This window comes from Rhinatrema bivittatum, chromosome 15 (assembly GCF_901001135.1).
Source record: "Rhinatrema bivittatum chromosome 15, aRhiBiv1.1, whole genome shotgun sequence".
Classification (NCBI taxonomy): domain Eukaryota; kingdom Metazoa; phylum Chordata; class Amphibia; order Gymnophiona; family Rhinatrematidae; genus Rhinatrema; species Rhinatrema bivittatum.
This window is the reverse complement of record NC_042629.1, coordinates 66,400,513-66,426,123: the sequence shown is the minus strand read 5'-3', so window position 1 is coordinate 66,426,123 and position 25,611 is coordinate 66,400,513. Positions and strand designations below refer to the sequence as shown.

Genomic DNA, 25,611 nt, shown 5'->3' with positions numbered 1-25,611 from the left:
CCGTATTTTTTTTTTTATGATTCTATGAGTACGGATCCGTCAAAAGGAAATACTAAAATATGCAGCATAAGCAGTTTGTTGTCTGTTTATTTCAGTGTTATATGTCACTATGGTCTTTTATTTTTAAGATGTGGGCATGTGCGCTTGGCCACACCGAAGCTGCCGTCGTGCTGTATAAGTGGGACCGGCGGGCCATCTCCATCCCCGACTCGCTCGGGAGGCTGCCCTTGACCATCGCCCGCTCTCGGGGTCACGTGAAGCTGGCCGAGTGTCTGGAGCAGCTGCAGCGGGAGGAGCAGTCTCAGCTGGGCCAGAATCCCAGGATGTGCCCGGCCAGCGAAGAAACCGGCGCGGAGACTTGGATGGCGCAGTGGCATGGCGACCCAGTCACCCCCCAGGAGCCCCCAAAGGGCGCCACCGTCATCTCAAATTCCAGTGCAGGTAAAGAAAAATTAAAAAGTCACCCAGTCCCAGTGAAATGTCTGGGGCAGCATCTGGAAACCTTTCACTCATAGGCTTTAAGCAAGGGGGGTAGAGAATTGTTATTTTTATGACGGCGCTTTTGAAATCCAGAAAAGGTTTCTGAATAAATGAATTGAATTGATTTCCCCCCTTTGTGGAGTGTTCTGAGCATACTTTTCTATTTAGTTTAATGTAATTGTAAATGTGTTTCTTGAATAAGACGAGGCCGAGGCAATGCACCTCATCTTCAGGTGAGCCAAAGCAATTGAACAAGTAAGAAGAAAAACTGCTATTCCTACTTTGGGTATTTTTGACAAACTGGGAGCCAACTTGTCAGAGCTGCGTGAAAGCAGCTGTAAAATTAACACCCGCTCTGCTGTGAAGTGTCTGAAAAGTGGAATATAAATCAAAGAAATAATAACATTGCAAGGCAACTTCTACAATGCTGGTTATGATGAGACCAACCATAGTGTGCAAACATTGATACACCCTTAAGAAGGGACCACTGTGTGGTAGTGAGATGTCATGTGGGAAGTTCAGACTTGAGTGCGGGGCTTAGACTGTCGCTCAGTGGGGATGCCACGGTTGCTTCCGTCACAAAGCAGGAGCCATCGTGCACCAATGACCCCACTGAGCGTGGTACCAGAATTCCGAAGGGAGGCGGGGGTCTGTTCCCGTCAGCCCAGATTTGACCACTGTTGAGACCGTGGAGGGCAGAGGAGAAAGGATGGAGAATCCCAGATGACCATGCTAGGCACAACCAGAGATACTCGTAAATATCACTGGGGGACTGTGGGTTGCAGGGTGCAAGCCGTGAAGTGAGGTCTGAGATCTGTGAATCCTTCCACCATCGGTCTGTTTCTGTCTCTAAATATGGCATTGCCACAGGATAACACCTAAATAAAGGGGAAGATCCCTAGTTTCCCCCGTGGCTTCACAGGTCTTGAGGACTAACAGAACTCGGGAGGGTGAGGAACTTGTCGGCATGTGAGAAGATTCCATGGTATAGACGACCAAGACTCTTAATTACAAGAAGCTGAAGAGGGCGATAGAGAGAACCACCACACACAGACGTGCAGAATAACAAAGTCATTGCACCATGCCGGACTGGTGGCTCAGTGGCAGTGCTGAGCACTGACATGCAGAAGGTCACTTGCTCGATCTCTGAGTCTGAGCTTGTGCAGAGGCAGCACTCACAGCCCCTGGGTGGGGAGGAGAGGGGAAGAGGAGGGAGCTGTGATCATGGCTCAAGGGTGACACCTAGTGTTTGGATTGTAGGGTTCCAGAAGAAGCCCTGGCGCTTGGCCCCCCCCCCCCAGCCTAGGATCTTTCAGCAATGACCAGACCAGGTACATTGCAGGGGGAGATTAAAAAAAAAATAGGGGATGAAGGCATTGAAGCTATTGACTGTTTCCGAAGTTCATAGTTTTAAGCCAAAGGTTATAAGAGTTTAGCTAAACTCATTTGCTCTGCGTGCTAGATGACACTATAGCCTGATTAATTGTGAGATGATTATGCTAGTTACCAGTCAAAACCAAATCAACGGAGTGATGTCACCAATTTGGTACCATGTATGGAAGCTTAAAGAGGCCAATATTTAGTGCCACTTAGGCAGATAAATTGGGACTTATCCGGCTAAGTGGCAGCTGCTGAATATCCAACTATGTTCAGCGACCACCAGTAGTCAGCCAGATATCTTTGGGTGGACAATAGGTGGATTGGGTCGGTTACCTTAACCAGATAAGTGCGGGATATAACTTATTCGGCTTACTAGAATCTATCCGGGAATATTCAGCGGCATAGACCGTGTCGCTGAATACCTTTGAAAATTGGGCCCCAAATAATGATGAGGAGATATGTAAACGTGGAACACAAGGACAAGAGCAAAAAAAAAAAAAATGCCCAAGCTTTTGCTGGCTTTCTTTCTATAAAATCTGCTGTAACTGACAAGTCCCTAATGAAGATAAAGGTGGAAAAGCAAAAACAGTTATTTAAGGAAGTTCATTTTCCTCGTGGTCTCTGAGGGGCGAGACCTCACAGATGAAGCCGCTGAACTGCAGACTTATAGCCACAAAATGAAGGTCTACGCACCCCTCACCCCAGCCACAATGATAAACGAGAAGAGGGCTGAGCCAAAGCAAGGCTCGACCAGGCCGGAAGCCTGAGGAGTCAGAGGATAAAGAAAAGTACAGCAGAAGTTGCTACGTACAACTGTGCCCCTGGCAACCCAGTGCAGAACCTGGGGAGAGATTTCCCCATGTGGGCGCCGACAGGCTGGTAGCATCGCACATAAGTAGAAACAGCAGCTTTGCCAGCTTCCAACAGTGAGAGCAGAAGCTTGGGGGGGGCAAAGATAACATTAAGAGGATGCCCACGGCCCTCGCTACCCAATGGCCTCCTCCTGCTCATTGCTCTGCTGCATATTTGGTGATTTTAACAGAGGCAGTAGGCATGAGCAGCCGGGCAAACAACCGCACAGTCATCTTATATAATGTGAAGTTTTGGGGGTTTTGTTTTTTATCTCCAGAGGAACATTTTAAGGCTCTGGCAATGCTCCCTAAGAATACTCAAAGCAGCGAGGAAGGTGCATCTCACTTTGTTTTTACTTCAAGCTGCCTCGGAGCCAGGGCTGGGATCTGATAGCAGGAGGCCTTCGTTCAAAGACTACCCAGGAATTTTTCCCTTAGTTTGTATCTCTAGATCTCCACCCAGCGTGCCTAATCTGGTCATGGCAGCAACGATTCCATGCCCGAGGCCATGCCCCACAGCATTTAGCATCGCATTTAAGATGTGACTCGCTTTTCCACCATCATACCCAAAGCAAGGTAACAGCATTCAGTTAAACAATTAACAGGAACAAAATATGGTCAAATTAGTCCATAAAAATAACCCAAGTGAAGTTAAAACCAATGGCGTATTCAACTTTTTGCAAGCCCTGAATCTGGCCACTAGGTGTCACCTTTAAGGAATAATCACAATACTCCTTCCCTCCCCTCTACCTCTACCCTCCCCTCTACCCTCCATTTCCGCTGCACCTCCAATCCCGATCAAGTCAAGGAGTGGAAGATACGAGTCCGCTGTCAATCTAGGAATCTACTGCATGGCAGTGTACAGCGCGGCTACTGGGCTGATACCTCCTACTTTTATCCCTTCAAAAAGTGTGTGTGTGTGCGTTGTCTGTTTCCCAAAGGAATAACCCCAAATCCTGTTTTTTGCAACTGAATGCAGCAGTCTGAACCGCAAAGTAATTAGTTGTATTAAAATGGCTAGCTATGGTGTAAAGTAACTAGCTGTTACTTCACTCCTGGAAAACAATCCCAGCTTCAAAAAAAACACATGGGCATGAGGCTAGAGTTGGGTTCCTGAGTGAGGCTAACCTGATCTGCTGGAGGACATGGGGCTAACAGTGTCTAGAAGGTAAACATTTCTGGATTATTTCTTTCTTTTTTATGTCTTGTTTTGTCTCTTTCATGTTGTTCTAGCTCAAGGCAAGGCTTCTCTTGCATACAGAGAGGATCACTTTCAGTAGCCCATATAGGGCTACTGTCCGCATTGAGAAAATGCATAAATGGTTTCCCTGCCTCTTCGGAACACCCCTTGCTAGTCAGGGGAAAAGTAGGCACAAGATTGTGATCTATGAATACTTTTCCTGGACTTACCTGCCCTACCTCCAAATATTTTTCTAAAGCAGATTTACGCACATACACCAAGGTTTATACACACAAATTCTATTGAAAATTATTCCCAAATTTGTTAGATTATGTCAGCTGCCATGCTGTGCTTTTGAGATTTTTTTTAATTTTTATTTTTTTCATTGCCATTCACTAGGGACTGATCTGGAAACCCCCAATCCATCAGCTACCTTCAGTGCGTCACCCTTCTGAAAATGAAATTAGTAAAGCTTTTTCCCAACAACCCACCCATTCCTTATCATTGCCTTGCCACCAACAGTGGGAGGCCCAGTAGACGCAGTTTAGTCCTCGATGAGGGCCAGAGAGTGTTAATGTGCAAACCTGAAGACAGATGCACTTCCAGAGAATGGATGTTGGAAGAGGCTGGGTTATTTTATGGCCTACATACAGGAGCTGCATGCTGGCCATTGGAATTGAATGTGCAATGTATTCACTTCTCCCAGTGTGCCTTGCAGATTAATATGTCGGGAACATAGTATGTTTGAGGTGGATGACCCGGAGACAAATTCTGAGTGCCCAGACTGCATAACCGCTCCTACAGGGGGTGAGGGCAAAGGGAGCAATGATGTTGCTATAATTATCCAATTCCCATTATTTGTGTGTTTATCCAATGAAGAACGCATTCCGGGAGCAAAAACTGCACACTTGAAAGCAAAGATGTGGCTCTTACTGGAGAGAGAATTTTTCCAGGCCAGAGTGTAAAACCAGTGTTGGAATTTAGCCATGAAACTAGAATTAATGTCCATTCGGTTGCAGAAAGTACCAGCTCAGATTTGAAAAAAGTCACTGCCACCCTTTTATTTTACGGCTCTCGAGCATAAGGCCGTACAGAAAAATGGTGCCGGTGTCATTTTTAAATGGCAGCCGGCAGGGCAGGAGTGAGAGCTCCTGCCCCTTTCTTTACTGGAGACCCATGTGAAAAGGGTACGTGTGGTTCGGGGAAGGCAGTGGCAGGATTTCTCATCTGTTTTTGTTTTGTTTTTTTTCATTGACTCACTCAAATGAATGTCAATGAAGAAAAACGAATTGGGGGGATTTTTTGTTTCGTTTTTAATTGAAACGAAACTCAACTGTTTCATCATTCGTTTCATTTCATTTGATAACTCATGCACAGCCCCCTAATGTAAGCTAATAATAAGGCATTAAGATTTATACAGTCCTGCTCTGATTACCCTGATCTGTTTCTTTTCAGAATTAAGAAGACCAAGGTCTGAGCCCTCCAATTACTACAGCAGTGAGAGTCAAAAAGATTATCCAGCACCCAAAAAACACAAATTGAATCCCGAATATTTCCAGGCGAGGCAAGAAAAGTTGATCTCTGCGGCGCTGAGCCTGGAGCAGCCAAGCACTAGAAAGCAGAGCTCTAGCACCAAGCAGTCATTGCCTGCAACAGCCACACCTGGCGAGGAGCTGCGGACCTTCAGCAGGGAGCTTCCACAGCGCATTCCAGATGTCCCCAGCTTCCGAGGCCCTGGAGTCCAAACTGGATTAAAATGGAGCCCAAAGGACTTCTATCTCGGGGTTTCTGCGGTGCAGCTATCAGGTGCGCCGAAGGCATCCGGCCTGGGGAAGGACTCTGTAGCCCATAGACTGCGTCAGCAGGAGCAAATGAGCGTGCTGATGATGTCAGACAGGGAGATTGTGGATGCCGAGCTGCTGTCCTACAGAGAAAACGTGGAGAACGAAGACTGCTTACAGCATATGGATGACTTGCAGGTAAACTCTGCACCAGTGAGCAACAAACATGGGCAAAGGCAGGATTTTCAGTGAGATGGAAAAAAAACTTAAACCAAATATAAATCAGAAAGGACAATTTTGATTACATTTTAGAATATGCGGTGTGGCCTGTGCACTAAAACACCCCCTACAAATTCTTTAGCATGCACACACTAAAAGTTTAGTATGCGCGCCAAACACTGACTTAGTACAGAGCGTCCCAAACCTGTCTTAGGGACCCCACAGCCAGTCAGGTTTTCAGGACGGCCACGATAAACATGCAGGAGATAAATTTGCGTTTTACCGAGTCTCCATGATGTGCAGATTTATCTCCTGCATATTCATTGTGGATATCCTGAAACCCTGCCTGGCCGAGGGGGCCGCAGGCCAGGTCTGGGAAGCCCTGACTTGGTGTTCAGTGCACTGAGTTAATTAGATGCAGTGTGCGCACCCGGGCCGCACGTGCCGAATGGAACATGGGCCCTTTAATGCTTGCGCAGGCTGCACCTCGATGTCTCCAGTGCTAACCAGCCCAAAGTGAAAGGGGCATTTATTATGAGAGATTTAATTCCCCCCCCCACATCACGATTAGATCCCCCCCCCCCCCCAACACAGAATGGATTCCTCTCTCCCTCCCCTCCCCCCACAATAAGATTGGACCCTCCTACAACACAGAGATCAGAGTTCCCTCCCCACGAACCACCTTCCACTACTCCAGTATGCTTTCCCACCTTTCTGCAGGGTCCCACCTCTGCCAACAGAAGAGACGTGAGGGGCGCCTTGATGGCACTGCAGGTCACTGCCAAACGATGCCACCTGGTAGAGCTTCAGCCCGTATTGTGTGCTACCTGACACGTGGCAAAGCGTCACTGGGTGGCATTATTCAGTGGCAGGCTGCTGCGCCATCAGGAGGGCTTTCACTTTGTCGGAGGAGGTGAGACCCTCCGAAATGGTAAGAAAGCTTTCCAGAAGGGCCAAAAGGAGTCGGAAGGGGTCGGGAGAATAGAGGGTTCTGATCTGGGTTGGGGGAGGCCTCAAGGACATAGCCTTCCAGTGGAAGGGAAGGAGGCAAAAAGAATAATGGAATTCAAGAAACCATAGGATGGACCACAGAGGCTCCTTAATCGTGAAGATAAAGACCGAGGTGAGGTGAGATCTGTGTCGTCGTACCAGAAGGTAAAGTGGGCAGACTTGATGGACCTTCTGGTCCTTGTCTGCCATCATAGTCTGTTCTATGCGTGGTCGGATTTCCGAAGGGAACCTCCGTGGGGAAACCAAGCATTGTCCCCAAGAGTTATCAAATGTTGTCTTGTTTTATTTCAAAAGTAGGACTGGAGCCCCTTTAACGCCCATCTTGTATCCATAGGATTTCTTATAATTAGGGACTGCACTAGATTCCGTTTCTTAGCAGAAAGGTCAATTTAAAAAACAAACAAAACTTCTTGATGCCTTGATATAGGTAGCTTTTCAGCGGGTTCCTAGATTTTTAGCTGCAAATTCACCTAAATTTAGTCCTCGATTGATTTTCCTAGATTTAGAGGCATTAAGTTAGTGTTAAAAAAAACCTTTTTTAAGTGATTTTCCCCCATCCAAACTCTGCTCACGTAATCACTCACTTTTCGGGGCCCTGAGTGTAGGAGCTCCACCCTAGTCACTTTTCAGAGGGGCAGATTTAGTTGCCTAATTCCCAGAGTTTAGGACCTCCAAACCCTTCTGTCTCCTCTCTCATCGCAGCAGAACCTGGTGCTTCTCTGCGCTCCTGCTCGCTCCCTGTCTGCTAGACAGTAATGCACTCGTCCCTTCCAAACTCCCATCGATTGAAGCTGGAAGGCTTCCCCGTGTAATTGGGTCCTGGTTTGGAGGGGATAACCCTGTGTGCGTCTGTAGGTTACTTGCTTTTCTGCTGTTTAATTTATTCTTCTCGTGTTGATTGCAACAGAAGTCAGCGCTGACGACGAAACACTGATGTGACTATCTTACCCCTTGCATATGAGTAATCTGACTAAAACGTATTTCTTGGCTTTTTACCTACAGAATACAGTTCCACACTAAAAAGTTGATTGCAATCATAGTAACAGCTCCTTGGTACTTTCCCTTCTATGCACTGTAATGTAGGCTACTGTAGCACTAGTGATGTTTAAATATCCGCAGAGCTGAAAGGAGATTTGTCGGGACAGTTATTTGTACAAGGGATTAAAATGTTGTAATTTGAAGTTGAGAACGGTGGAGAAAGCCATGGTCGGTCTTTATCGCTCTCGTCATTCAGTTGGAATGTAAATCTCGGGAGCCGTGATAACGCAGCGTTCTAGTGACTGTGCTGACCAAGAAGAAAACCGGAAAGGATTTTGCCTGGCAGCAGTCTAAATGACTAAATCTGTAAGGTGAGGTGTTGGAAAGTTAAGTTCTAGGTTAACAGTTTTTCATATGGTTACCCCACCCAATACCTTTCTGCCAACTACTCCTCTTTCACTCGCAAACCCTGCGACTCCTGGATCTTTTACTCCCGCATTCAGTTCTGGTTCAATAATGTTGTTGTGCTTCCCTGCCCCATCCACACTGTTGAACTACCTCCCCATACTAAAGTGTAATCGTCTGGGTTTGTCCTTGAACTTCCATTCACGTGCATTTAATTCAGTGTTAGTTACCGCTGGAAGTAACTATTGCAGATGTGGACCTGGGTGGGGTTGGATACCCCCAAGACCAGTGTGGAGCTCGCTCTCTGTTCTCGTGGGGAACACAAGCAGCACTGAGGCGAGAGCAAATGCGTGTTCGCTGCCGAATGAGAGATGTGCGTGAAAACGGAGAAGCACTGGAATGGGTCTCCGCTGCGGGAATGAGAGCTTTGTAAAAAGCAGCTTTGGGTGCTTTGCTGCAAACATTGGTGTGAACACCTATTCATCCCCGCAGACTGTTTTCATACCTTTAATAAAGGTAAAAACTTTGTAAGTGTCATTATAGAATTGACTCAGCATAGTTCTTGCTGCACTTTGTTTATCGCTTTTCTGACCGCTGAGCAAATGCAAAGGATTTCAGCAGATTAGCTTCAGATCAATGGGCCGTGCAATTCCCCGTTGCATAAAGTATACATTAATGAGACTGGGCATGGACAGCAGCCATAGGTAATGTGCGTTAAAAGGGAGCATGCTTAATGACAGCACGTCATGAACACTATCGAGAGTGGGGGGGGGGGGGAGGACAGAACCAACTCTGTTGCACTAAACATATCGGAAGGGAACGGCCTAGTGCGGTGGTTCCCAAACCTATCCTGGGGGCCCTCCAGCCACTTGGTTTTTTCAGGATATCCGCACTGATTTCTGCGTGAGGTAGATTAGCAGGCACTGCCTCCCTAGCGTGCAAACTTATCTCACAAGCAGATATCCTGAAAATCCGACTGTACGGTTTTGGAAACGACTGGCCTAGTGGTTAGAGCGATGGCCTTGGGAACCAGGTGGACCTGGGTTGAAATCCTGCTTCAGCCACATCGTTTTATCTTCCTTTTCTCAGACACCCACCAAGCTCAGGCAGGTGGGGACTCGTACCTGCATTTCATTGGTTGTATGGGACCCCTGATTTATTTATTCTCTCCTTCCGAAAGCGCTCAGAGTGGGTCACAATACGAACACTGACATTTTAGCTGATGCAGTAAACACAACGTACCAAGGACAACAGCAGTGGCAGAAATGCAATACCAGGCCCCTAAAAGCCTTTACAAAAGAGCATTCCCCAAAATCCTTCCCTTTAAACCCAGATGAAACAAAAATGTTGTCAAAGCCACTTGTAAAGGTTGAGAGTTCCAATGCCTGACGCTTGATTGTAGCAACTTATTCCACCCTCGTGAGACTGCAAAAGAAAAGGCACAGTCCCAAGCAGCAGCTGAATGCCACAGCTCGAGCGACAGCACCTGCAACAGATTTCTCCCCCTTGGGAACGCAGTGCGCAAATGCCTAAGCAGTTGTTGCACCGGAGATGCAAGTGAACCAAGACCTAGCCATCCACATTAATGAAAGTGGCCTAAAAAAGGCCTAGAGAAACGAACGGATATAATCGTTCAAAGACTTGATCCAGCTCTTCTCGTACTTCTCTGCAGCCAGAAGTCATCACAAAATGCAGGAGGAGGAAGGAAGCTAAGGTCACCCCAAGCCTTCTGATCGGGACGTTCAGGCCCTTCAGTGCTTCCGTTTCATTTTCCTAGAGCGGGACGAGCCTCCCCACTTGGATTCTCCAAGTGCAACCAGGACAAAACCAGGAGCCAGGCAGTAAAGACTTCAGATGACCTTGAATGAATCCAACATAGCTCGTGGGCAGAACAAGAGCAGGAATATACGTTGACAACCCAGCATCCTCCTCTGCTCTGGCCACCTCTGTGGGGATTGTTAGGCTTCTTCAATGTTGTACAAACCATTGACTTCAGTTTTCTGTGAGCGTGATATGTAAAATGAAAGGGAATTGCTCTGTATCCATCGGTAATGTTAGGCTATTTTTCATGTTGCCGCTGCAGCTTTCGTACCGAATTTAACTGCTGTCGATATTTTCATGCATGCAACTGGATGTTTTCCACTTGAAACGTTGACCGACCATAGAAAAAGAACGTAATCTTTTTTTTTTACATAGTTGGGTGTAACCTGTCTCACCTGTCCCCTTGTTCTTAACAGGTTAATATGATTACCCTGGCCCAGCAGATTATTGAAGCCACCCCTGACAGAATCAAGAGGGAGAATTTTGTGCCCGTGGAGTCGCCACTGGTGGAGAGGGCAGACAGCGCTGCCATTAGTACCACGATGAGCTGGCTGGCCAGTTACCTTGCTGATGTGGATCACCTACCAGGTGCTGCGCAGATAAGGTCAGCCGATGGTAGAATCAAGAGACTGGGGATACTTCTGATTTGGGTGTCATCGCCATTTGCATTGCTGGTTGCCTTCACAAAAATGTTGGATCTGGAGTCCCTTAGTGGGAGGGGCAAAGTGGATCTGCACGAGGTCAGGAAGACCATTAGTTTAGATCAAGAGAGAAGGAGGAATTGGATGGTGAATGATTCTGTACTTACATGATTGCATTTATTTATATCATTAAAACTGCCCCTTGCTACATTTTGAATTAGATTTTGAACATGTCCCTTAGCTAATGGGAACTTAAGACTTCTAATTGATCAACAGTGCATTCTGGGATTTGGAAGTTTTATCCTACTGAAATCCTGGTCCTAATAAACACACATGCCGGTGGCTTTGTGCTTTTCCCATCGGTTTGTTGGCACTTTGTAGTCACTGTAGATTGTACACAGCTCACACAGAAACCAGAGGAAAACTGTCAACGTGATCATAAGGTGTTGAATTAATGGCTTAGTATTTGCTGGAGAGTGTGGCTTTTGCCCTTTAAAGTTCAGTTGCTGCTTGCACAGTTAATGGCGTAGTGTTAAAGCGAATTAGGCGCTGCTTTAACTCACCGCTAGGACACTCACTGGCAGGCATGCAGCTTCGGGAAGTGTCGTGGTGATCAGCTTCTTCCGACTATATTCATTTTTACATATTTGCACAGTCGTGCTGCTGCGCGCTACGCTTTTGAGCGTGAAGCCACAAAGGGGGGGCCAGTATGCAAAGAAAGCCGAGTCCCTGACCTAGGGCCCTATGTTTTAGGCACCTAAATTTAGGGACATTTTCAGCCAAACTTAGGGCCAGATTCATTAAGGCTTTTCTCCCATTTTGTGTCTATGGGAAATACCCTTAGAGAGAATCAGGTTCTTGGATAAGCCCCAAATGTTGGGCTGAAAATTGTTGCCAGCTGTAGGAACCTAAATGTAGGCCCTGCTGTTTACTCTCCTACATTCAGGGGCAGCTGTGTTAGGCACCGAGCCCTGGAAATCAGCGCTAGGATCCCTAATTTACGTCTGCTGCCTGGTGAAGCGGGTCACAAATAATAAATGAAGTGTTAAAGAATTTAACATGGAACTAGGTGCTCCAATTTTAAGCCTCCTCAGTAGGGGGGAGATTTTAATTGAGGAAGATCTAGATGCCTACATCATTTCAGTATCGGTCCCCCAAAGCGTGACTCTCTTGACGAATCACGCAGAAACTTTCAATCATCGGTATAGCGAGCTCTCCTACAGGTAAAGGCCCGCCGTATGTAGCCAAGTCTGAAGTCAGGATTACAATGCAGGGTGAAGAAAAAAAAAAAAGATGGTGTGAGAAGAATTCCTTCTAATATCTTTTTCTTGTCCCTTGCACCCTCCTCTACCCCCACCCCCCCCTCAGAAACCTGTATAGTGAACCCCTGACCCCTTCTTCTAACACCAGCCTGAGCCCCGTCGGCTCCCCCGTTAGCGAAATGGCTTTTCAGAAGCCCAGCCTTCCCTCGGCAGCGGACTGGTCAGAATTCCTCAGCGCGTCCACCAGCGAGAAGGTGGAGAGCGAGTTTGCCCAGCTCACCCTCTCCGACCACGAGCAGAGGGAGCTCTACGAAGCTGCAAAACTCGTCCAGACTGCGTTCAGGAAATACAAGGTCAGTGCAGCATCTGGAAGGAGCAGTGACGCAAGCTGCTATTGAATTGCAATGCTTTCCCACGTTCAGTCCATTCCCTAGGATGAATGAGTTTTCAGCAGCAGGTAAGTGCTGGGGATAATCTTTTCTTCAGATGGTGCAGTAATACCAGTTTGCTTTAAAAGCATAAACAAAAATTATAGCGCATGGAATGAACTTTGGACCTATGATTTGATATAGGGTTATAGAGTCCGTCAAGCTAGGGTGAGAGAACACAGTAGAAATCTCATCTTTGTGAGACTTTCCTCACTCCAAATAACATCAAATCTTCACCGAGGTGCACTGTGCTGTTCCTACGTCTCACTCTGCATGTAAAACTGGCCCTCTAAACCCTAAACCACCACCAACACCTCACCTCGAGCTATTAGCTGGCCCTCCTGTAGCGATATAAATAGTTGAATACTGTGAAGGCCTCCCCAGAGACTCTCTTTCTCTCTTTCCACTCCACTCCTCTCTCCCTCTGCCCTTCCCAAGCCCAGAAATGGCTGAAATTGTGTTACTGCCGTTTTGGGCATATCGCACAGCTTAATGCCAGGAAAAAAGGTGTCGTTATTTCCGGCATCAAAACCGTGTGATAGCGTGCGTTATGCTATTGCACGGTGCAATATTGCCCCTCACTTTCATTAATCCTGCCCCCAACCCCTCCCCATTCCCGCCCCTTCAAAAAATTTGCATTCGCACCATGCGGTAACAAAACTATCTCCATGATATTAAGTCAGAGGAAGTACAGAAAAGCAGTATTGTTTGCTTTCTGTACACTTTTTGGGCTGCTCAAGACTTAACGCCAGCTCCAGAGCTGGTGTTCATTTTTGAGAATTAAAAATGTGCACCTCTGGCGCACATTTCTTTTTTTTTTGCATGGAGGGGGAATTGATGATAGCCTCATCAATATGCATTTGCATGTGATGAGTGCTATTACCTACGCGCGCGATTGGATGCGTGTTTTGGATGCGCTAACCCTCGTTTTGCATCGGGGGATATGGACGTGCGTCCAAAAAACAGCGTTAAACTGCGCACTGCAGCCAGCGCTCGGTACAGCATCGTCCTGTTTGAGCTGGCAGGATTTGTATAGGATTTTTTTTTTTCCTTTCTGCAAAGCCGTAGAAAGGTAAATTGTACAATCAAGCAGACTGGCTGGCTTTTTCTGCTCCTTTATTCTGCACAAAACGTAAAGTTTAGTGTGTTTTTACCGGTCTTGACTGAATTTGAAAAACAAAAAACAGTATAGGACACATTTTTAATACCCAAAAGGCATATGCTTGCTTTTAAGTCTGCACAAAAGAAGCCGATTCTCCAACAGAAGGTATCCGAGTTGGGCATACGTTCTGTTTGAATAGCTCTCTTTTAGGTGCCCACAGCTCCTGTGTTCTTTTGGAAATGCAGCGTTGCATGCATGGGATTCCAAACGCACCTCCAGCTGCTGCCCTGCTCCCACTTCTCCACCCCTTTCCCGCTGCAGCTTCCCTCTTTCCTCCGAGGCCAAAAGTACACGCGGGCTTTCGGCAAAAAAAAAATCCACCTACCCAGATGTGGCTGATTTAGGGAGGTTAACTCTCTTTTTACTAGTGTAAAAAGTGACGAACCATTAATCCTTTGAAAAAAGTACATTAATGTAATGCAGCACGTTGACATTTTGAAAGTGTTTTGAATGTACCATGTACCATTTGTGTTGCAAATAAACTTTAAATTATCAAAAAAAAAGAAAAAAGTACCCTGGGTGACTGCAGTTTAGTTTAAGGGAAGGATCCAAGGCAGGTTAACTCCCTGGCTGGCTTACGGTTCAGTTTAGAATTAGATCCAAGGGGCCCTTCTGTCTTAGCAATTTCTAATTAGCTCATTTGAATAAAGGGCAGGGTTTGGGGGCAGGGGAATGGAGGATGGATGGAGGCGCACACCCTAGAGGTGGGGGTCTTGGTTTCATCCATTTACCTGGTTTTGAATCAGTCAAACCTGCACAGGTTTGATGGTTTAATTTTTAGAAGTTTAAAAATGTTCTTAATGCTTTTTGGATTTTTTTTTCTTCTTAGGGCCGTCCGTTACGGGAACAGCAGGATGTAGCTGCTGCTGTCATTCAACGTTGCTACAGAAAATATAAACAGGTAATCAAATTTACGCATTGTGTAAACCAGGGAACACAGACAGAGTGTCAGACATTTATGTATACAAAACCTATATAGATATCAGCCTTCCTATGGCCCTCTGTCCAAGGCATCTTACAGAGGACGGTGTACGTAACGCTGAAGGTGCCAGGTGTAGGGGACTGCTGAAGGATTTAGGGATCAGCATAGGTGAGGTGGGAACAGGGGGAGGAGGGAGTTTATTCCAGCGTGAAAGGGATAGTTGTAAGAATGCCCGGAGGTGAAAGGTAGAGGGGAAATGCCTGATTGGGAGCAGCAGGGATGAGTAGATTTGAAGTTGTGCAGAAGGCATTACCTACGCACCTGAGGTTTTTGGTCCACTGTGTCCATAAATGTCCCAGTTTCTCTGAAGCAAGCAGGACTGGAAGTACGAAATGCAGACAGGTGGGTAACCCTGCAGATGAAAGCATGCTTTACAAGCTTACGAGATGCTGTTGGGAACTGCTTCTGTAAATCATTATATTTTGGAAGTCAAGAAATCTGTCGAAATTTCACCCTCTGCTCATCCTGTGTCAGGAGAAATGCCTGCCGGTTGAGCCTTTTGGCATGAAAATATCTATGGAATGTATATGTTTGTCTCTGCAAACCGGCACTGAAACTAAACCAAAGCTTTGCATTCACTAAAGCCCGAATTTTCGATTGGCTGTGCGCAAAAATCGGGGGGGTGTTACACGCATGCATGAAGAAAATAGGTAGCACATTTAAAACAAATCAGAGAAAGTATTTTTTTCACTTGGCGCAACCTCTGGAATTTGTTGCCGGAGGATGTGGTGATAGCAGCTGGGTTTTAAAAGGGTTTTGATAAGTTCTTGGAGGAAACGTCCGTGAACCACTGTTAACCATGTAGATTTGGGGAAGCCATGCTTATCCCTTGTTACAAGCAAGGAGGATTGGATCTCTTCTTGGGATCCAGCTTGGTACTTGGGCCCTGGACTGGCCACTGTCGGAGACAGGATGCTGGGTTTGATGGACTTTCTTCTGACCCAGTACGGCATTTCGTTATTAAAGCCTTTCTTATTGTAACATTTTTTGTTTATATTCCACTTTTCAGCACTTCACGGCGGGATGGTATTCGGGTACTGTAGGTGTTTCCCCGTCCCCAGTGGACTCACAATCTCAGTTTGTACCTGAGGCAACGGAGGGCAAATTGACTTTCCCAAGGTCACAAGGCGCGGCAGTGGGATTTGAACCCTGGTTTGCAGCCCGCTGCTCAAACCACAAGGCTACTCCCCCACTCTTAGATCTCAGAGGTGGCACCCGTGTCCTGTGGTCAGAGAGGATTATCCTGTACTGATGATAAGAGCTGTCCTATTCATTGTTTAAGTCAGCAAGAGGAGTTGTACATCTCCTTTGCTGCTGTAGCATTATTATTGAACTTAACGACAGACCTCCTGTCTCCATGTTCTGTTAGGACTGACTGCTTCTTGGATGTCAGTAAATTGTTTCTTCCCGCTCTCTCGTCATGGAGAGCTACGCCCACCCTACCCCTTCCCCCCCCCCCCCCCCCCCCCCCCCCCCCCCCCCAACACGCACACACCCCACCCTTGATGACAAGTGAACATAAAAGTCATTAGGACTGGCATTAAAAAGTTCATCTTCCTTTAATTTGGTATCAAGCTAAGCTGGGATCTTTATTATTCCCTTTCATTTCTTGCATGGAATAAATAATAATTGAAGGTTTCAGAGTGAAGAGAAGGCTTGCCTGGGTTCCACTGCCATTTATAAGCTAATCCAGCTGTGCTCTTACTGTTTTACATCAGCAGGGGCCCTGAATCACAGCCTTGCGCCTACCATGGCTTCATCTGTTATCTTCGGTGTTTATTAAGACCAGCCGGAAGTTTTTTCTGCACATGAACCAAACAGATCTTCCATGATCTGCACATATCTAGCACTCCACAATCTCTCTTTATAGCCAAAGAGGAGCTGATAGTTCATGGTTTGCGAGGAGTGGACAGATCATGGTGAAAATTGTTTTTGAGATAAGCAAGGATAGCTTCCCTGTAATTTCAGCCAACCTCTAGTTATTTAATGCCTGTGCGTGCCATCATTTTCATGGGTCTCCAGTTATTTTCAAGAACAGGGGAAGGAAATGCAAAGGCTGTATAGTGCAGTATCCTGGAGCACCTATTTGAATTCCACCTGTAATATATTGTCAGCCGAGCTATGCACCACCATGCATGCATTGTCCATTTTGACAACTGGATATCAAAAGGGACATAGAAGGACGCAGTAATCGGGCTGTAAAAGAACAAACCAGTGGATTCAGTAAAGTCATAGCAAGATGTAATAAAAGGAAAGAGATCATGAAGAAAAAGTGTGCATTTGAAATGTGGCGTTACGGAGGAATTCTGAAGATTATCTGGAAGCACCTGGTAGAAGACTTGGCCAAAAGGAAAATGAGATTTGCTGGCCATGTACTTGGAAGTTCTGGTTGCAAAGTAACTAATTTAGTATAAGGATGGAGTAGGAAAAGATGCACTGGCCAGCCTTGAACCAGGGCCTGGGGCTTTATGAGCTGAGCTAGATGAAGGCAGGCACGAGAAGCCTTTCTTAAGAGTCTGGTGTTACTCTAGTTGCCCCGCCCCTGAGGATCCTTCCCGGCATTCCCAACAGTGCACCCAAAGGAAACTCTCCATCTTTTCTAAAACTTGGACTGGACTAACGGCCTGGATTGAGCCTTGCCCCAAACAATGTGTGTCTGTAACTGAAATATGAGTTATATTGGAGTTGGGTCCTGCTTACGTTCCAGCTGAGATGTAAATAAACCATTATTGAGGTACTATTACTGAATGCAATTACAAACGCAGGGCTCCCCAACTTGGCGGCATGATAGAGGGTGAAAACAGAGAGCAGTCTGAGGCAATGAGTTGAAAAAGTGGTCACGTCCTGGAAGCTTGGACAAACATAGGAAATGCCATGCTGGGTCAGAGCAAAGTCCATCGAGCCCAGCGTCCTGTGTCTGACAGTGACCAGTTTGAGTGGCAAGTACCTGGTAGATCCCATCAAGTAGACCTTCTTCCTTTTACTCACTCCCAGGGATAGCAAAAGTTTTCTTTAGTCTACCCGGCTAATAATATGTTATGGACTTTTACCTCCAGAAACTTGTCTAGTCCTCCTTTAAACCCTGCTATGCTCATCAACTTTATCATGTCCTCTAGCAACAGATTCCACAACTTGAATAAAAAAAAGTTTGTTTTTTTTAATTTGCTGAATGAAACAGAGAGGAAAGCTGAGCACAGAGAGAACTTGCACCATCATAGTTGCCAACCTTCATATCAAAGGTGATGTCTGACAATAGCACCTTCCTTTCAAACGAGCCGCTGATTTCAAAGGGGTCCTTTCTGAACTGATTTACGCCGGGAGCCATCACCCAAGAATCATGAGGTGGGCATCCTGCTTGGGAGACTGCGAAGCAAGGTGCTTTGTAAAAGTTCAGTGGTGCCTGGATCCTGCCATCGCTTTTGTCTGTACATTTCTCCGCCAAAACTAAATCTACAGTTGTGAATTGGTTTATAGAGGGGAAAACACAAAAAAAAAAATATTTATCTTTACTTGCCAAGATATTTCCTGTAGCCGGGTGCCCCCTATGCTGTAGGCCACTAAGCCATGCCTTGTTTCTGGGAGGAATTGCTTCTACTCGCTGTTCTGTGTGATTAGTTTTGCGCTTAAAGGTGGCAAAACTATGCTGTGGGGGTATCTAGCCAACTCCATCTCTACGCGGTCTGTCTGACTTACTCTAGCCACTCGACCTTGGCAATTAAGGGAAGGAGCAGTGGGCTACAGCGGGAGGCTTCCTGCCTGACCCACAGGAAACCAGGGTCAGGTTTTCAGGATAATCCACAGTAAATATTCTTGAGCTACCTTAGATACAGGCCTGGCGAGATGAAGCTTCTTCTAAAGGATAAGAACACTGCACAGAAGAAGACAGGACCAGTCAGCACTTCCAGGACATTAATGAGTACAGCAGCCTTACTAAGGCTAAAGAAATCCCTCGTTGCTTTTCTGAATTTGTATCATAAATACCTTCCCTAGCATTCTTTTTAATTAGTCTAGATTTGACCATTAGCCTTTTGGGAGAGGAGGGGATTGAAGCTGATGTCTAAAATAATGATATTACTCCCAGCTGGGTTGTTAATTTCAACTTATACCAACTGTGAAGAAATTCTCTAAATGTCAGATTAATTGAGTTGAGATCCAACGGAACAGTCTTGCTGATTCCTGGCTTCCCTGAAGAGATACATATGAGAAATATTCTCTGTGAGTCAGTAGATGAGCCAGCGGCATCCCTACCCTGGCTGCTAACCACCATTTGTCACCGCTGCACTCATTATTATTTTACTGTAATTATTAACAAATATAGATGACCTCCGTTTCGCATTCCCTTAACCTAAAAGGGCTTGCACTGTGGCTGACCTCTGAAGGAGGGATCTCACCGTATGTGTCTTCAAATGCTCATCTGCAGTATTGTATCCGGATAATTCACCAGCTGCAGAGAATCTGTTGCATTTCCCGGGCCAATGCTGCAGTGATTGCACTTTTAGGCAGTCATTTTCAAAAGGATGTGTGCGCTAAAAGCTGGGTTTTACACGTGTAAATGCCCTTTACGTATGTAAGTAGGCTTTTGAAAATTGGTGCAATAGATGCCATTGAGTTGTCAACAGGTTTTACATGCGTAACAGCACTTTACATTACTTCCTTAAGGTGCAATTTTCAAATAGCCCCCGGGATTTGCAAAGTACGGCGGGCACTTTCTCTAAAACTACCTAAAAGCACCCGCCGTACTTTGCACCTGTTGGTTTCAGATCGGGGGCTGGTTTCAGACATGGAGTTGGCTTCGTTGAGGGAACATTTTCAAAGGGACCTCTGTGCGCAGAACAGTGTTTTATAAGCCTGCTCACCTGATAACGCCGGTAAACCTGCACGCGCCTATCCCTGTCCGTGCACCCGTTTACCTGGATTGAGTAGAGGTGCTCCTGGGATTGGGTGGGGGAGTTGGAGAGGGGGTTTCAGTCGCCTCGCGTGCTTTATAAAATCCGGCAGTATGCACATAACTGTGTGCAGCCGTAACTCGGGTAGGGTAGATTTGATGTGTTCATTTTCATATCAGACTGAGGCGCGCAAGTCGGCTTTGAAAACCGGCGTAACCGCGTGTTTTTAACGGGCTGTTTGAAAATGACACGCTTCAGAGCACCCGGGGCGATGAGAACTGTGACTGCCCGCAGGCGCATGACCGCCATTTCCAAATGATGCCCTCCATTAAATATGTTTATACAGTCCAGTATTTCTGTTTGTGAACGCCACTCGGCCTCAGTAAGTCGGTCTTATTATCGGAAGGCAGTATAGGCTGGATTTGCTAAGCTGCTTTTTTCCCCCCCTCCATTCTGTACCTACTGGAAAAAGCTCTGTAAATCAGGTCCTGTGTCTCCTCTCAGTGGATTTCTTGTCTTCAAAGAGAATGTGTCTGTTTTCATTACTTTTACGGATTTAAGGTTAATTTTACATTTTCTCTTCTTCTCTCAAGCTTACGTGGATAGCCTTGAAGGTAAACAATGAACGCAAACAGTCATTTGTATAAGAGAAAAAAAAAACAGTCGATGTGAATTGCTGAGGCCTTACACCCTTAGAGTCTGTAGTCAAACCGTATGTCTGGCGAAGCTCCACCCTTAGCTTGACAAGCTGGCGTATGATTTAAAAATCTCAGCATGCTGACTGCCACTGATCTAACTGGATAAGTTTTCAGCACGATAAAGTTTACCCAGATAAAACCGGAGGCATTCTGGGGTAGGGATAACTTACCTGGATAACACCGATTTTCAGCGTTATCTGGGTAAATCTGCAGCTGCACCATAAATTTATCCAAATTATGTATCTAAACAACCCTTGGCTGAAATTAGACCTCAATATCTGCAGTCCCTTCTGTCAAACCAGTGAGGCAGCTGTAGTTTCAATGGGGAGTCCACGGGAAAGCAGCCTTCCCGTGCTCCTGAGTGCCCTCCGGTCTTTAAGAGACAGAAGCAGAATTCCTGATGGGTATCGCCTCACTGGTGCATGTGCCATGGGCAAGGTGGCTCAACCAAAACCCGTGGTGAGCACATGGCAAAGGTTCTCCAACCGAAGGAGGTGGCGTGGGGAAAAGAGTAAGCAAAAGTCAAGAAAGCCGGGGACAAAGGTGGGATTCTTGGTGATGGGGAAATGCAGCTCGTGCTAGAGCTCAGATAGGAAGGGACAGTCATTATCGTCTCTTGGTTGCAACAAGGAGCAACCACAAATCTCATGTTGCTGTTGCTTGCCCCTTTTATTTGTTTGGAAAACACATTTGCTAGGCTTTTTTTTTTTTTTTGTTTCTCCTGCTATGGAAGCGTACGAGAAGGGGGGTTTGCTCCCCCTTTAAGAAACACACTGTCCATCTCTGCCCTCCAGCCCCGCTCCCGGTGAGAAATCTTCTGCTGGGAAACAGATGCAACCTCAGCACTGCCGGAGGTTTTGCCCTTTTCAGCTCCTGTTAATGTTACCACCTTAGCACCTAAAAAGGTTAATGTCTGACCTAGGCTCTGTTAGGTGATGGTTAATATTAACATCCGTATCTGGTTCAGACATCGAGATTAACATCAACCCACAGAACCCAGCAATAAATTCCTCCTTATTTACGCTTCAGGACTTGTGTCACTTATAATCTTGCCAAATTATTGTTAAGATGTCTGTTTCATGATAAAATAACCGTGTCAGGGAAATGAAAATACCTAAATTCTCATTTAAATGTCAGCTCTAGGGCAATGTCTCCTCATTATAGTGAGGGCCAGTCAAGGTGAAGCGCACTGGGATAGAATCAATGGCCGGTTCTTTACTCTTTACTGAAACAGGAGTAAAGCAGTCGCTGCTGATGTAGGCGGCGTTGTACAAAACATGTTGCTACAAAATCCCTGCCCTGGGCCAAAGAACTTTCAGATCTAAATGTGAACACAGGAAATAATCTGGCCAACGTGAGGCTAGGAAGTAAAACTGGATCTCCATCTCGTGCCTCCACTGCTCCTGGTCATTAGAAGGCATAAACTTTACCTGCATGCTGTACTGTTCAGTGCCACCTGAAATAACTTCTCAGTCTGATAAACGGAGCAGATGCCCGCGTTCTGCGGGATCAGAGCGATTAAAACAAATGCCACCATCCCTACCGTCAACTGAGTCATCCGATTGGTCTACCAATAGGGGTCAATGCACAAAGCACCTTAATGTTATCACTCGCCTTAAATGCCACTGCAAATGGTTGACTGCATTTTCAGTGCTGTTATCACTCTGCAAACTAGCTTGCAATAGTTTTAGCATAAAGTCTATGCTAATGAGGTAATGAGATGCAAAACAGCCCCGTTAGCTCTTAGCACTGGCAAAAAAAAAAAAAAGTTCCTGCAAAAAGTCTTTGGAGATGCATAAACACAAAAAGCTTAACTACATCTCAGGAAGGGCTGATTCAGTCTTTGCAAGCCCATCACATGTAGCACGCCCGTGCGTTATCACTTGCAGTAACACGCTTCCTTTGCATCTCATTAATAACGGCAATTAGTATGCATGATATGCGCCATGTTTACACTTGTTAATGACTGATGTTAGTGCACTTCAGTACTTTGGCCCAGTGGTCCCAGCTTTCCAGTGAAAAGACCTGCAAGTTGCAGAATCCAGTAAGTTGAGAAGGGAAAGACCAACTCAGTGTAGGGATTTCAGATGCCACCATCTCATCAGGGACAACCTAAGCCCACCCTGGTTTTTTTTGCTCCGTACATCCATGGACTTTTACTGTTTCGTTTCTCTTGATGAAACTGGGCCTGCAAAGTCCACTGATACCCTGCAGCAATATCAAGACTTAGCTCAGCCTGAGCCCGGGGACTGACAGAACTAGTAATTCTGCAATCCTGATAAATGAACCATCTACTGCTCTGATATAAAGGCTCACGCCCACTACACGTTGTGCCCTGTAGCTTAACTATAGCGCATAGCTTTTCTTAACTATAGTGTGCATCTTTTGAAAATGTACCTGTAGACATATAATGGGAAAACACCCTAGCGAATCGGCTTCTGTGTATGCTTTGACCCTCGATTAGAATAGCACCGTGCCTTGCAGTGTGCATTGCATGCTAATGGGTGATCAAGTTTTATCTCGCCCCTAACAGAACACAAGCTGTAAATAATGAGTTGATGAGGATACAACAGTGATTACACGGAAGCAAAATAATATTTTTACAGCTGTTTAAGGTTCTTAAAGCATCTTCTAGGCTCTCCCCTTTGCAGCTAAAAATCTAGACCGACGGGATGGCCGTTCCCCTAGTGCTTCTCTATACACTTAGGGCAGTTTACCGAGGCTGTGATCATGACAGCGATACTCCAGGTTTCCACTGATTAATTTGCCATCATGTTTAGGTCATTTTCGGGGGTTGCAGTCTGGGGTTCAGGGGTGCGGCAGCTATGAAGGAGCACTGCCAACTGCAGCGCTCTGGTTGTGGGGGTGGTGGGACTGTCCCTCCCCCCCGCCAGTCATGGGAGGGGTCTCTCCACTGACCCTTCCCCATCCCTCCCTCCACTGACCCTTCCCCACCCCGGCCACGCACATTTCCGGTGCTCGCACAGGATGCTGCCGGCACTAGAGCCAATCCTGACGGTCATGAGGGGACGCCTTGGCTAACTGAATAACCTTGGGAAATATTCAGGGGTGAAAAGTTTCAGGCAGGACCCCCCCCCCTTAGAGGCCCCTGTTAAATTATTTAATTAAAAACGGGAAAGGGAAGCGGAACCTTAAATTACAAACCTGACAGTAGATCATGCACTGGCGCCTCATGCGTAATCTATCCTTTCACATGGCGGGTGCCATCTGATTCAGCACAAATGACGCAGACCAAGCCTTCACCCTCCCTGGCCCTGAGGAATCATGCAGGGGATGATCCCAGTGCGCCCACCCCGCTCTCTTTCTGATCACAGGATGTGGGAAAAGAAGACATCGCAATGGCCCCATGATAATTTTTTTTCCATGTCTCTTCCGATCTGCAGAGCGCTGGGTGGCACAGTCAGTGTGCTTGTAACGTTCCTGCCCCATAGAGCTTATGATCGGAGTACAGCGAGGATAAGTGGCTGGCTCAAGGTCACGCAGGGAGCAGCAACAGGTTCACAGATCTGTGAGCTACGCTGCCAGTCATTAAGAGGCCGATTCTCAGCGATTGTTTTTTTTTTTCTGGTTCAAAGTGTTTTACCCTCCCAATAGTCTATCTGAAAACTGACCACCCTCAGTGTGGCAATCCACACCACGCGTACCTTTGGCCTACCTGAGGCTGGACAACAGGAGGTCTCAGGCACAGGTCCAGAGTTTCCTGTGGCAGCTCAAGGGTAGATCCCGTGGCATAAAGTTAAAAATTCTGAAGCAGATCGGCAAACATTTCCATCTTTTATATTACACTGTAAAAATAAAGTAGTTTTACACTGCAGTTAACATAGTAATGACGGCAGAAAGAGAGCAAATAGTCCATCCATTCTGCCCCACTAAGTTTCTTATTGTAGTAGCTGCCGCTCCATGCATTTACCCCGTGTTTCTGTTAAGGGCAGTAATATTTACAATCAAATCCAAGCAACTGCTAAACCAATAAGAAATTTACTGCTAGCAGCATGTTTATGGGGTCCGCAGCCTTCTTGACAATTCAAACAATGTTGCTCGAACACGCTTTACTTTTTGGACTTGGCCGTAGAAGCAGTCCTGTGCTTTATCCTTGATGAGTGCGTATCAGTATCCCAGACCATGAAAGTGGGGGTCCAACATTATTATTATTTTTTTTTTAATTTATTTACTTTTATATACCGGTGTTCGATTTTACATATCACATCGGTTTACATTTAAACAAAATTTGCAGGAACTTATGCGTTACCTTTGTCAAAAAAAAAAACAAAAACAAAAAAAAAAACATTAGTTATCATCTGAATCCAAGTCCCCTTTTTCCGCCTGCTGAGGCAGAGGGATTTTGCAGTTGCATCACAAGCATCAAGGCGAAGAGGAGTAATCCCCGTATTTTATTTTTATTGGGTGAAGAAGCAGGATCTCAAGTTTCAATACAGGGAGGAATCCTCAAGGATGGGGAGGAGTGTGAGGAGAGAGAACTAGGGATGGGGGGGAGGATGGGAGATTAGAAATCTTGGATGGGGAAGAGGAGGGGGAGAGAGAGAGAGAGAGGTTCCTGATTTGAGGAAGGGGAATAGGAAGAGTTGGGGAGTGGGGTACATATTATTCCATTCCTTCCCCCTCCCCTCCCCCACCCTCTGCTAATCGAGAACAATCTCAGGGTTACCACAATTCAAAGGTTCCCAGGTATGCCAGAGCCCTAAGCGGCATACATGGTAAAGCACACTTAATAAAATGAAGCATATATTATAAACACACACATAATAAGAAATATAACAAAAGGAAACCCTTATCCAGTTGGTTTGCTGATCCTGTATGTCAGCAGAGGTAAATCCATGGCGCGTCAGAACAGCTCCTCCTGCTCTCCTAGAGGTACATTGCAGAAAGGAAAACGGTGAGCCCCTGTCACAGAGCTACGTAAATAATATGAAGCGAAAGCGCGTCGGATGAAGCACTCGAAATCTGACATTGCTCTCTAGCCGGTCTGTGTAAGACCAGGGTCCCCTCCCCCCCATCCCCCGTTAGAGTCCGGAGACCGGAGCCCCGGGCTCTGCGGAAACTGAACCTGCTCACGCCAGTGCTTTGGTTTTTTGTCTTCCTCCCCTCTCTTCCCCGCCCCCCCCCCCCCCCCCCCCCGCAGTACGCACTTTATAAGAAGATGACGCAGGCCGCGATCCTCATCCAGAGCAAGTTCCGCAGCTACTACGAGCAGAAGAAGTTCCAGCAGAGCCGGCGGGCCGCGGTGCTGATCCAGCAGTACTACCGCAGCTACAAGGAGTGCGGCAAGACGAGGCAGAAACGTCCGACGGCCGCGATGGTGCAACAGAAAATCAGGTAGGGGGACGGGGGTAGACCAAGCATCTCAGTCTGCCCCAACTGGAAGAGCCCGATTGGTCTTTTAAGGGGGCAATTTTTAAAAGAGGCT

The 25,611-nt window shown here is 46.4% G+C and overlaps 1 protein-coding gene across 6 annotated transcripts in view; it reads left to right on the top strand.

Annotated features, from left to right (window-relative positions):
* Positions 1 to 25,611, top strand: part of CAMTA1 (calmodulin binding transcription activator 1) — a 1,058,760-nt gene that overhangs the window by 1,006,516 nt on the left and 26,633 nt on the right. For 5 of the 6 annotated variants that reach the window (XM_029578175.1, XM_029578173.1, XM_029578172.1 and 2 more), the window contains 6 exons: positions 129 to 441; positions 5,347 to 5,870; positions 10,523 to 10,710; positions 12,116 to 12,362; positions 14,429 to 14,500; positions 25,327 to 25,520. In XM_029578175.1, coding sequence (XP_029434035.1) covers positions 129 to 441; positions 5,347 to 5,870; positions 10,523 to 10,710; positions 12,116 to 12,362; positions 14,429 to 14,500; positions 25,327 to 25,520 — 1,538 coding nt within the window. The remainder of the gene's footprint in view (positions 1 to 128; positions 442 to 5,346; positions 5,871 to 10,522; positions 10,711 to 12,115; positions 12,363 to 14,428; positions 14,501 to 25,326; positions 25,521 to 25,611) is intronic. The other variant, XM_029578176.1, reaches the window with a different exon arrangement.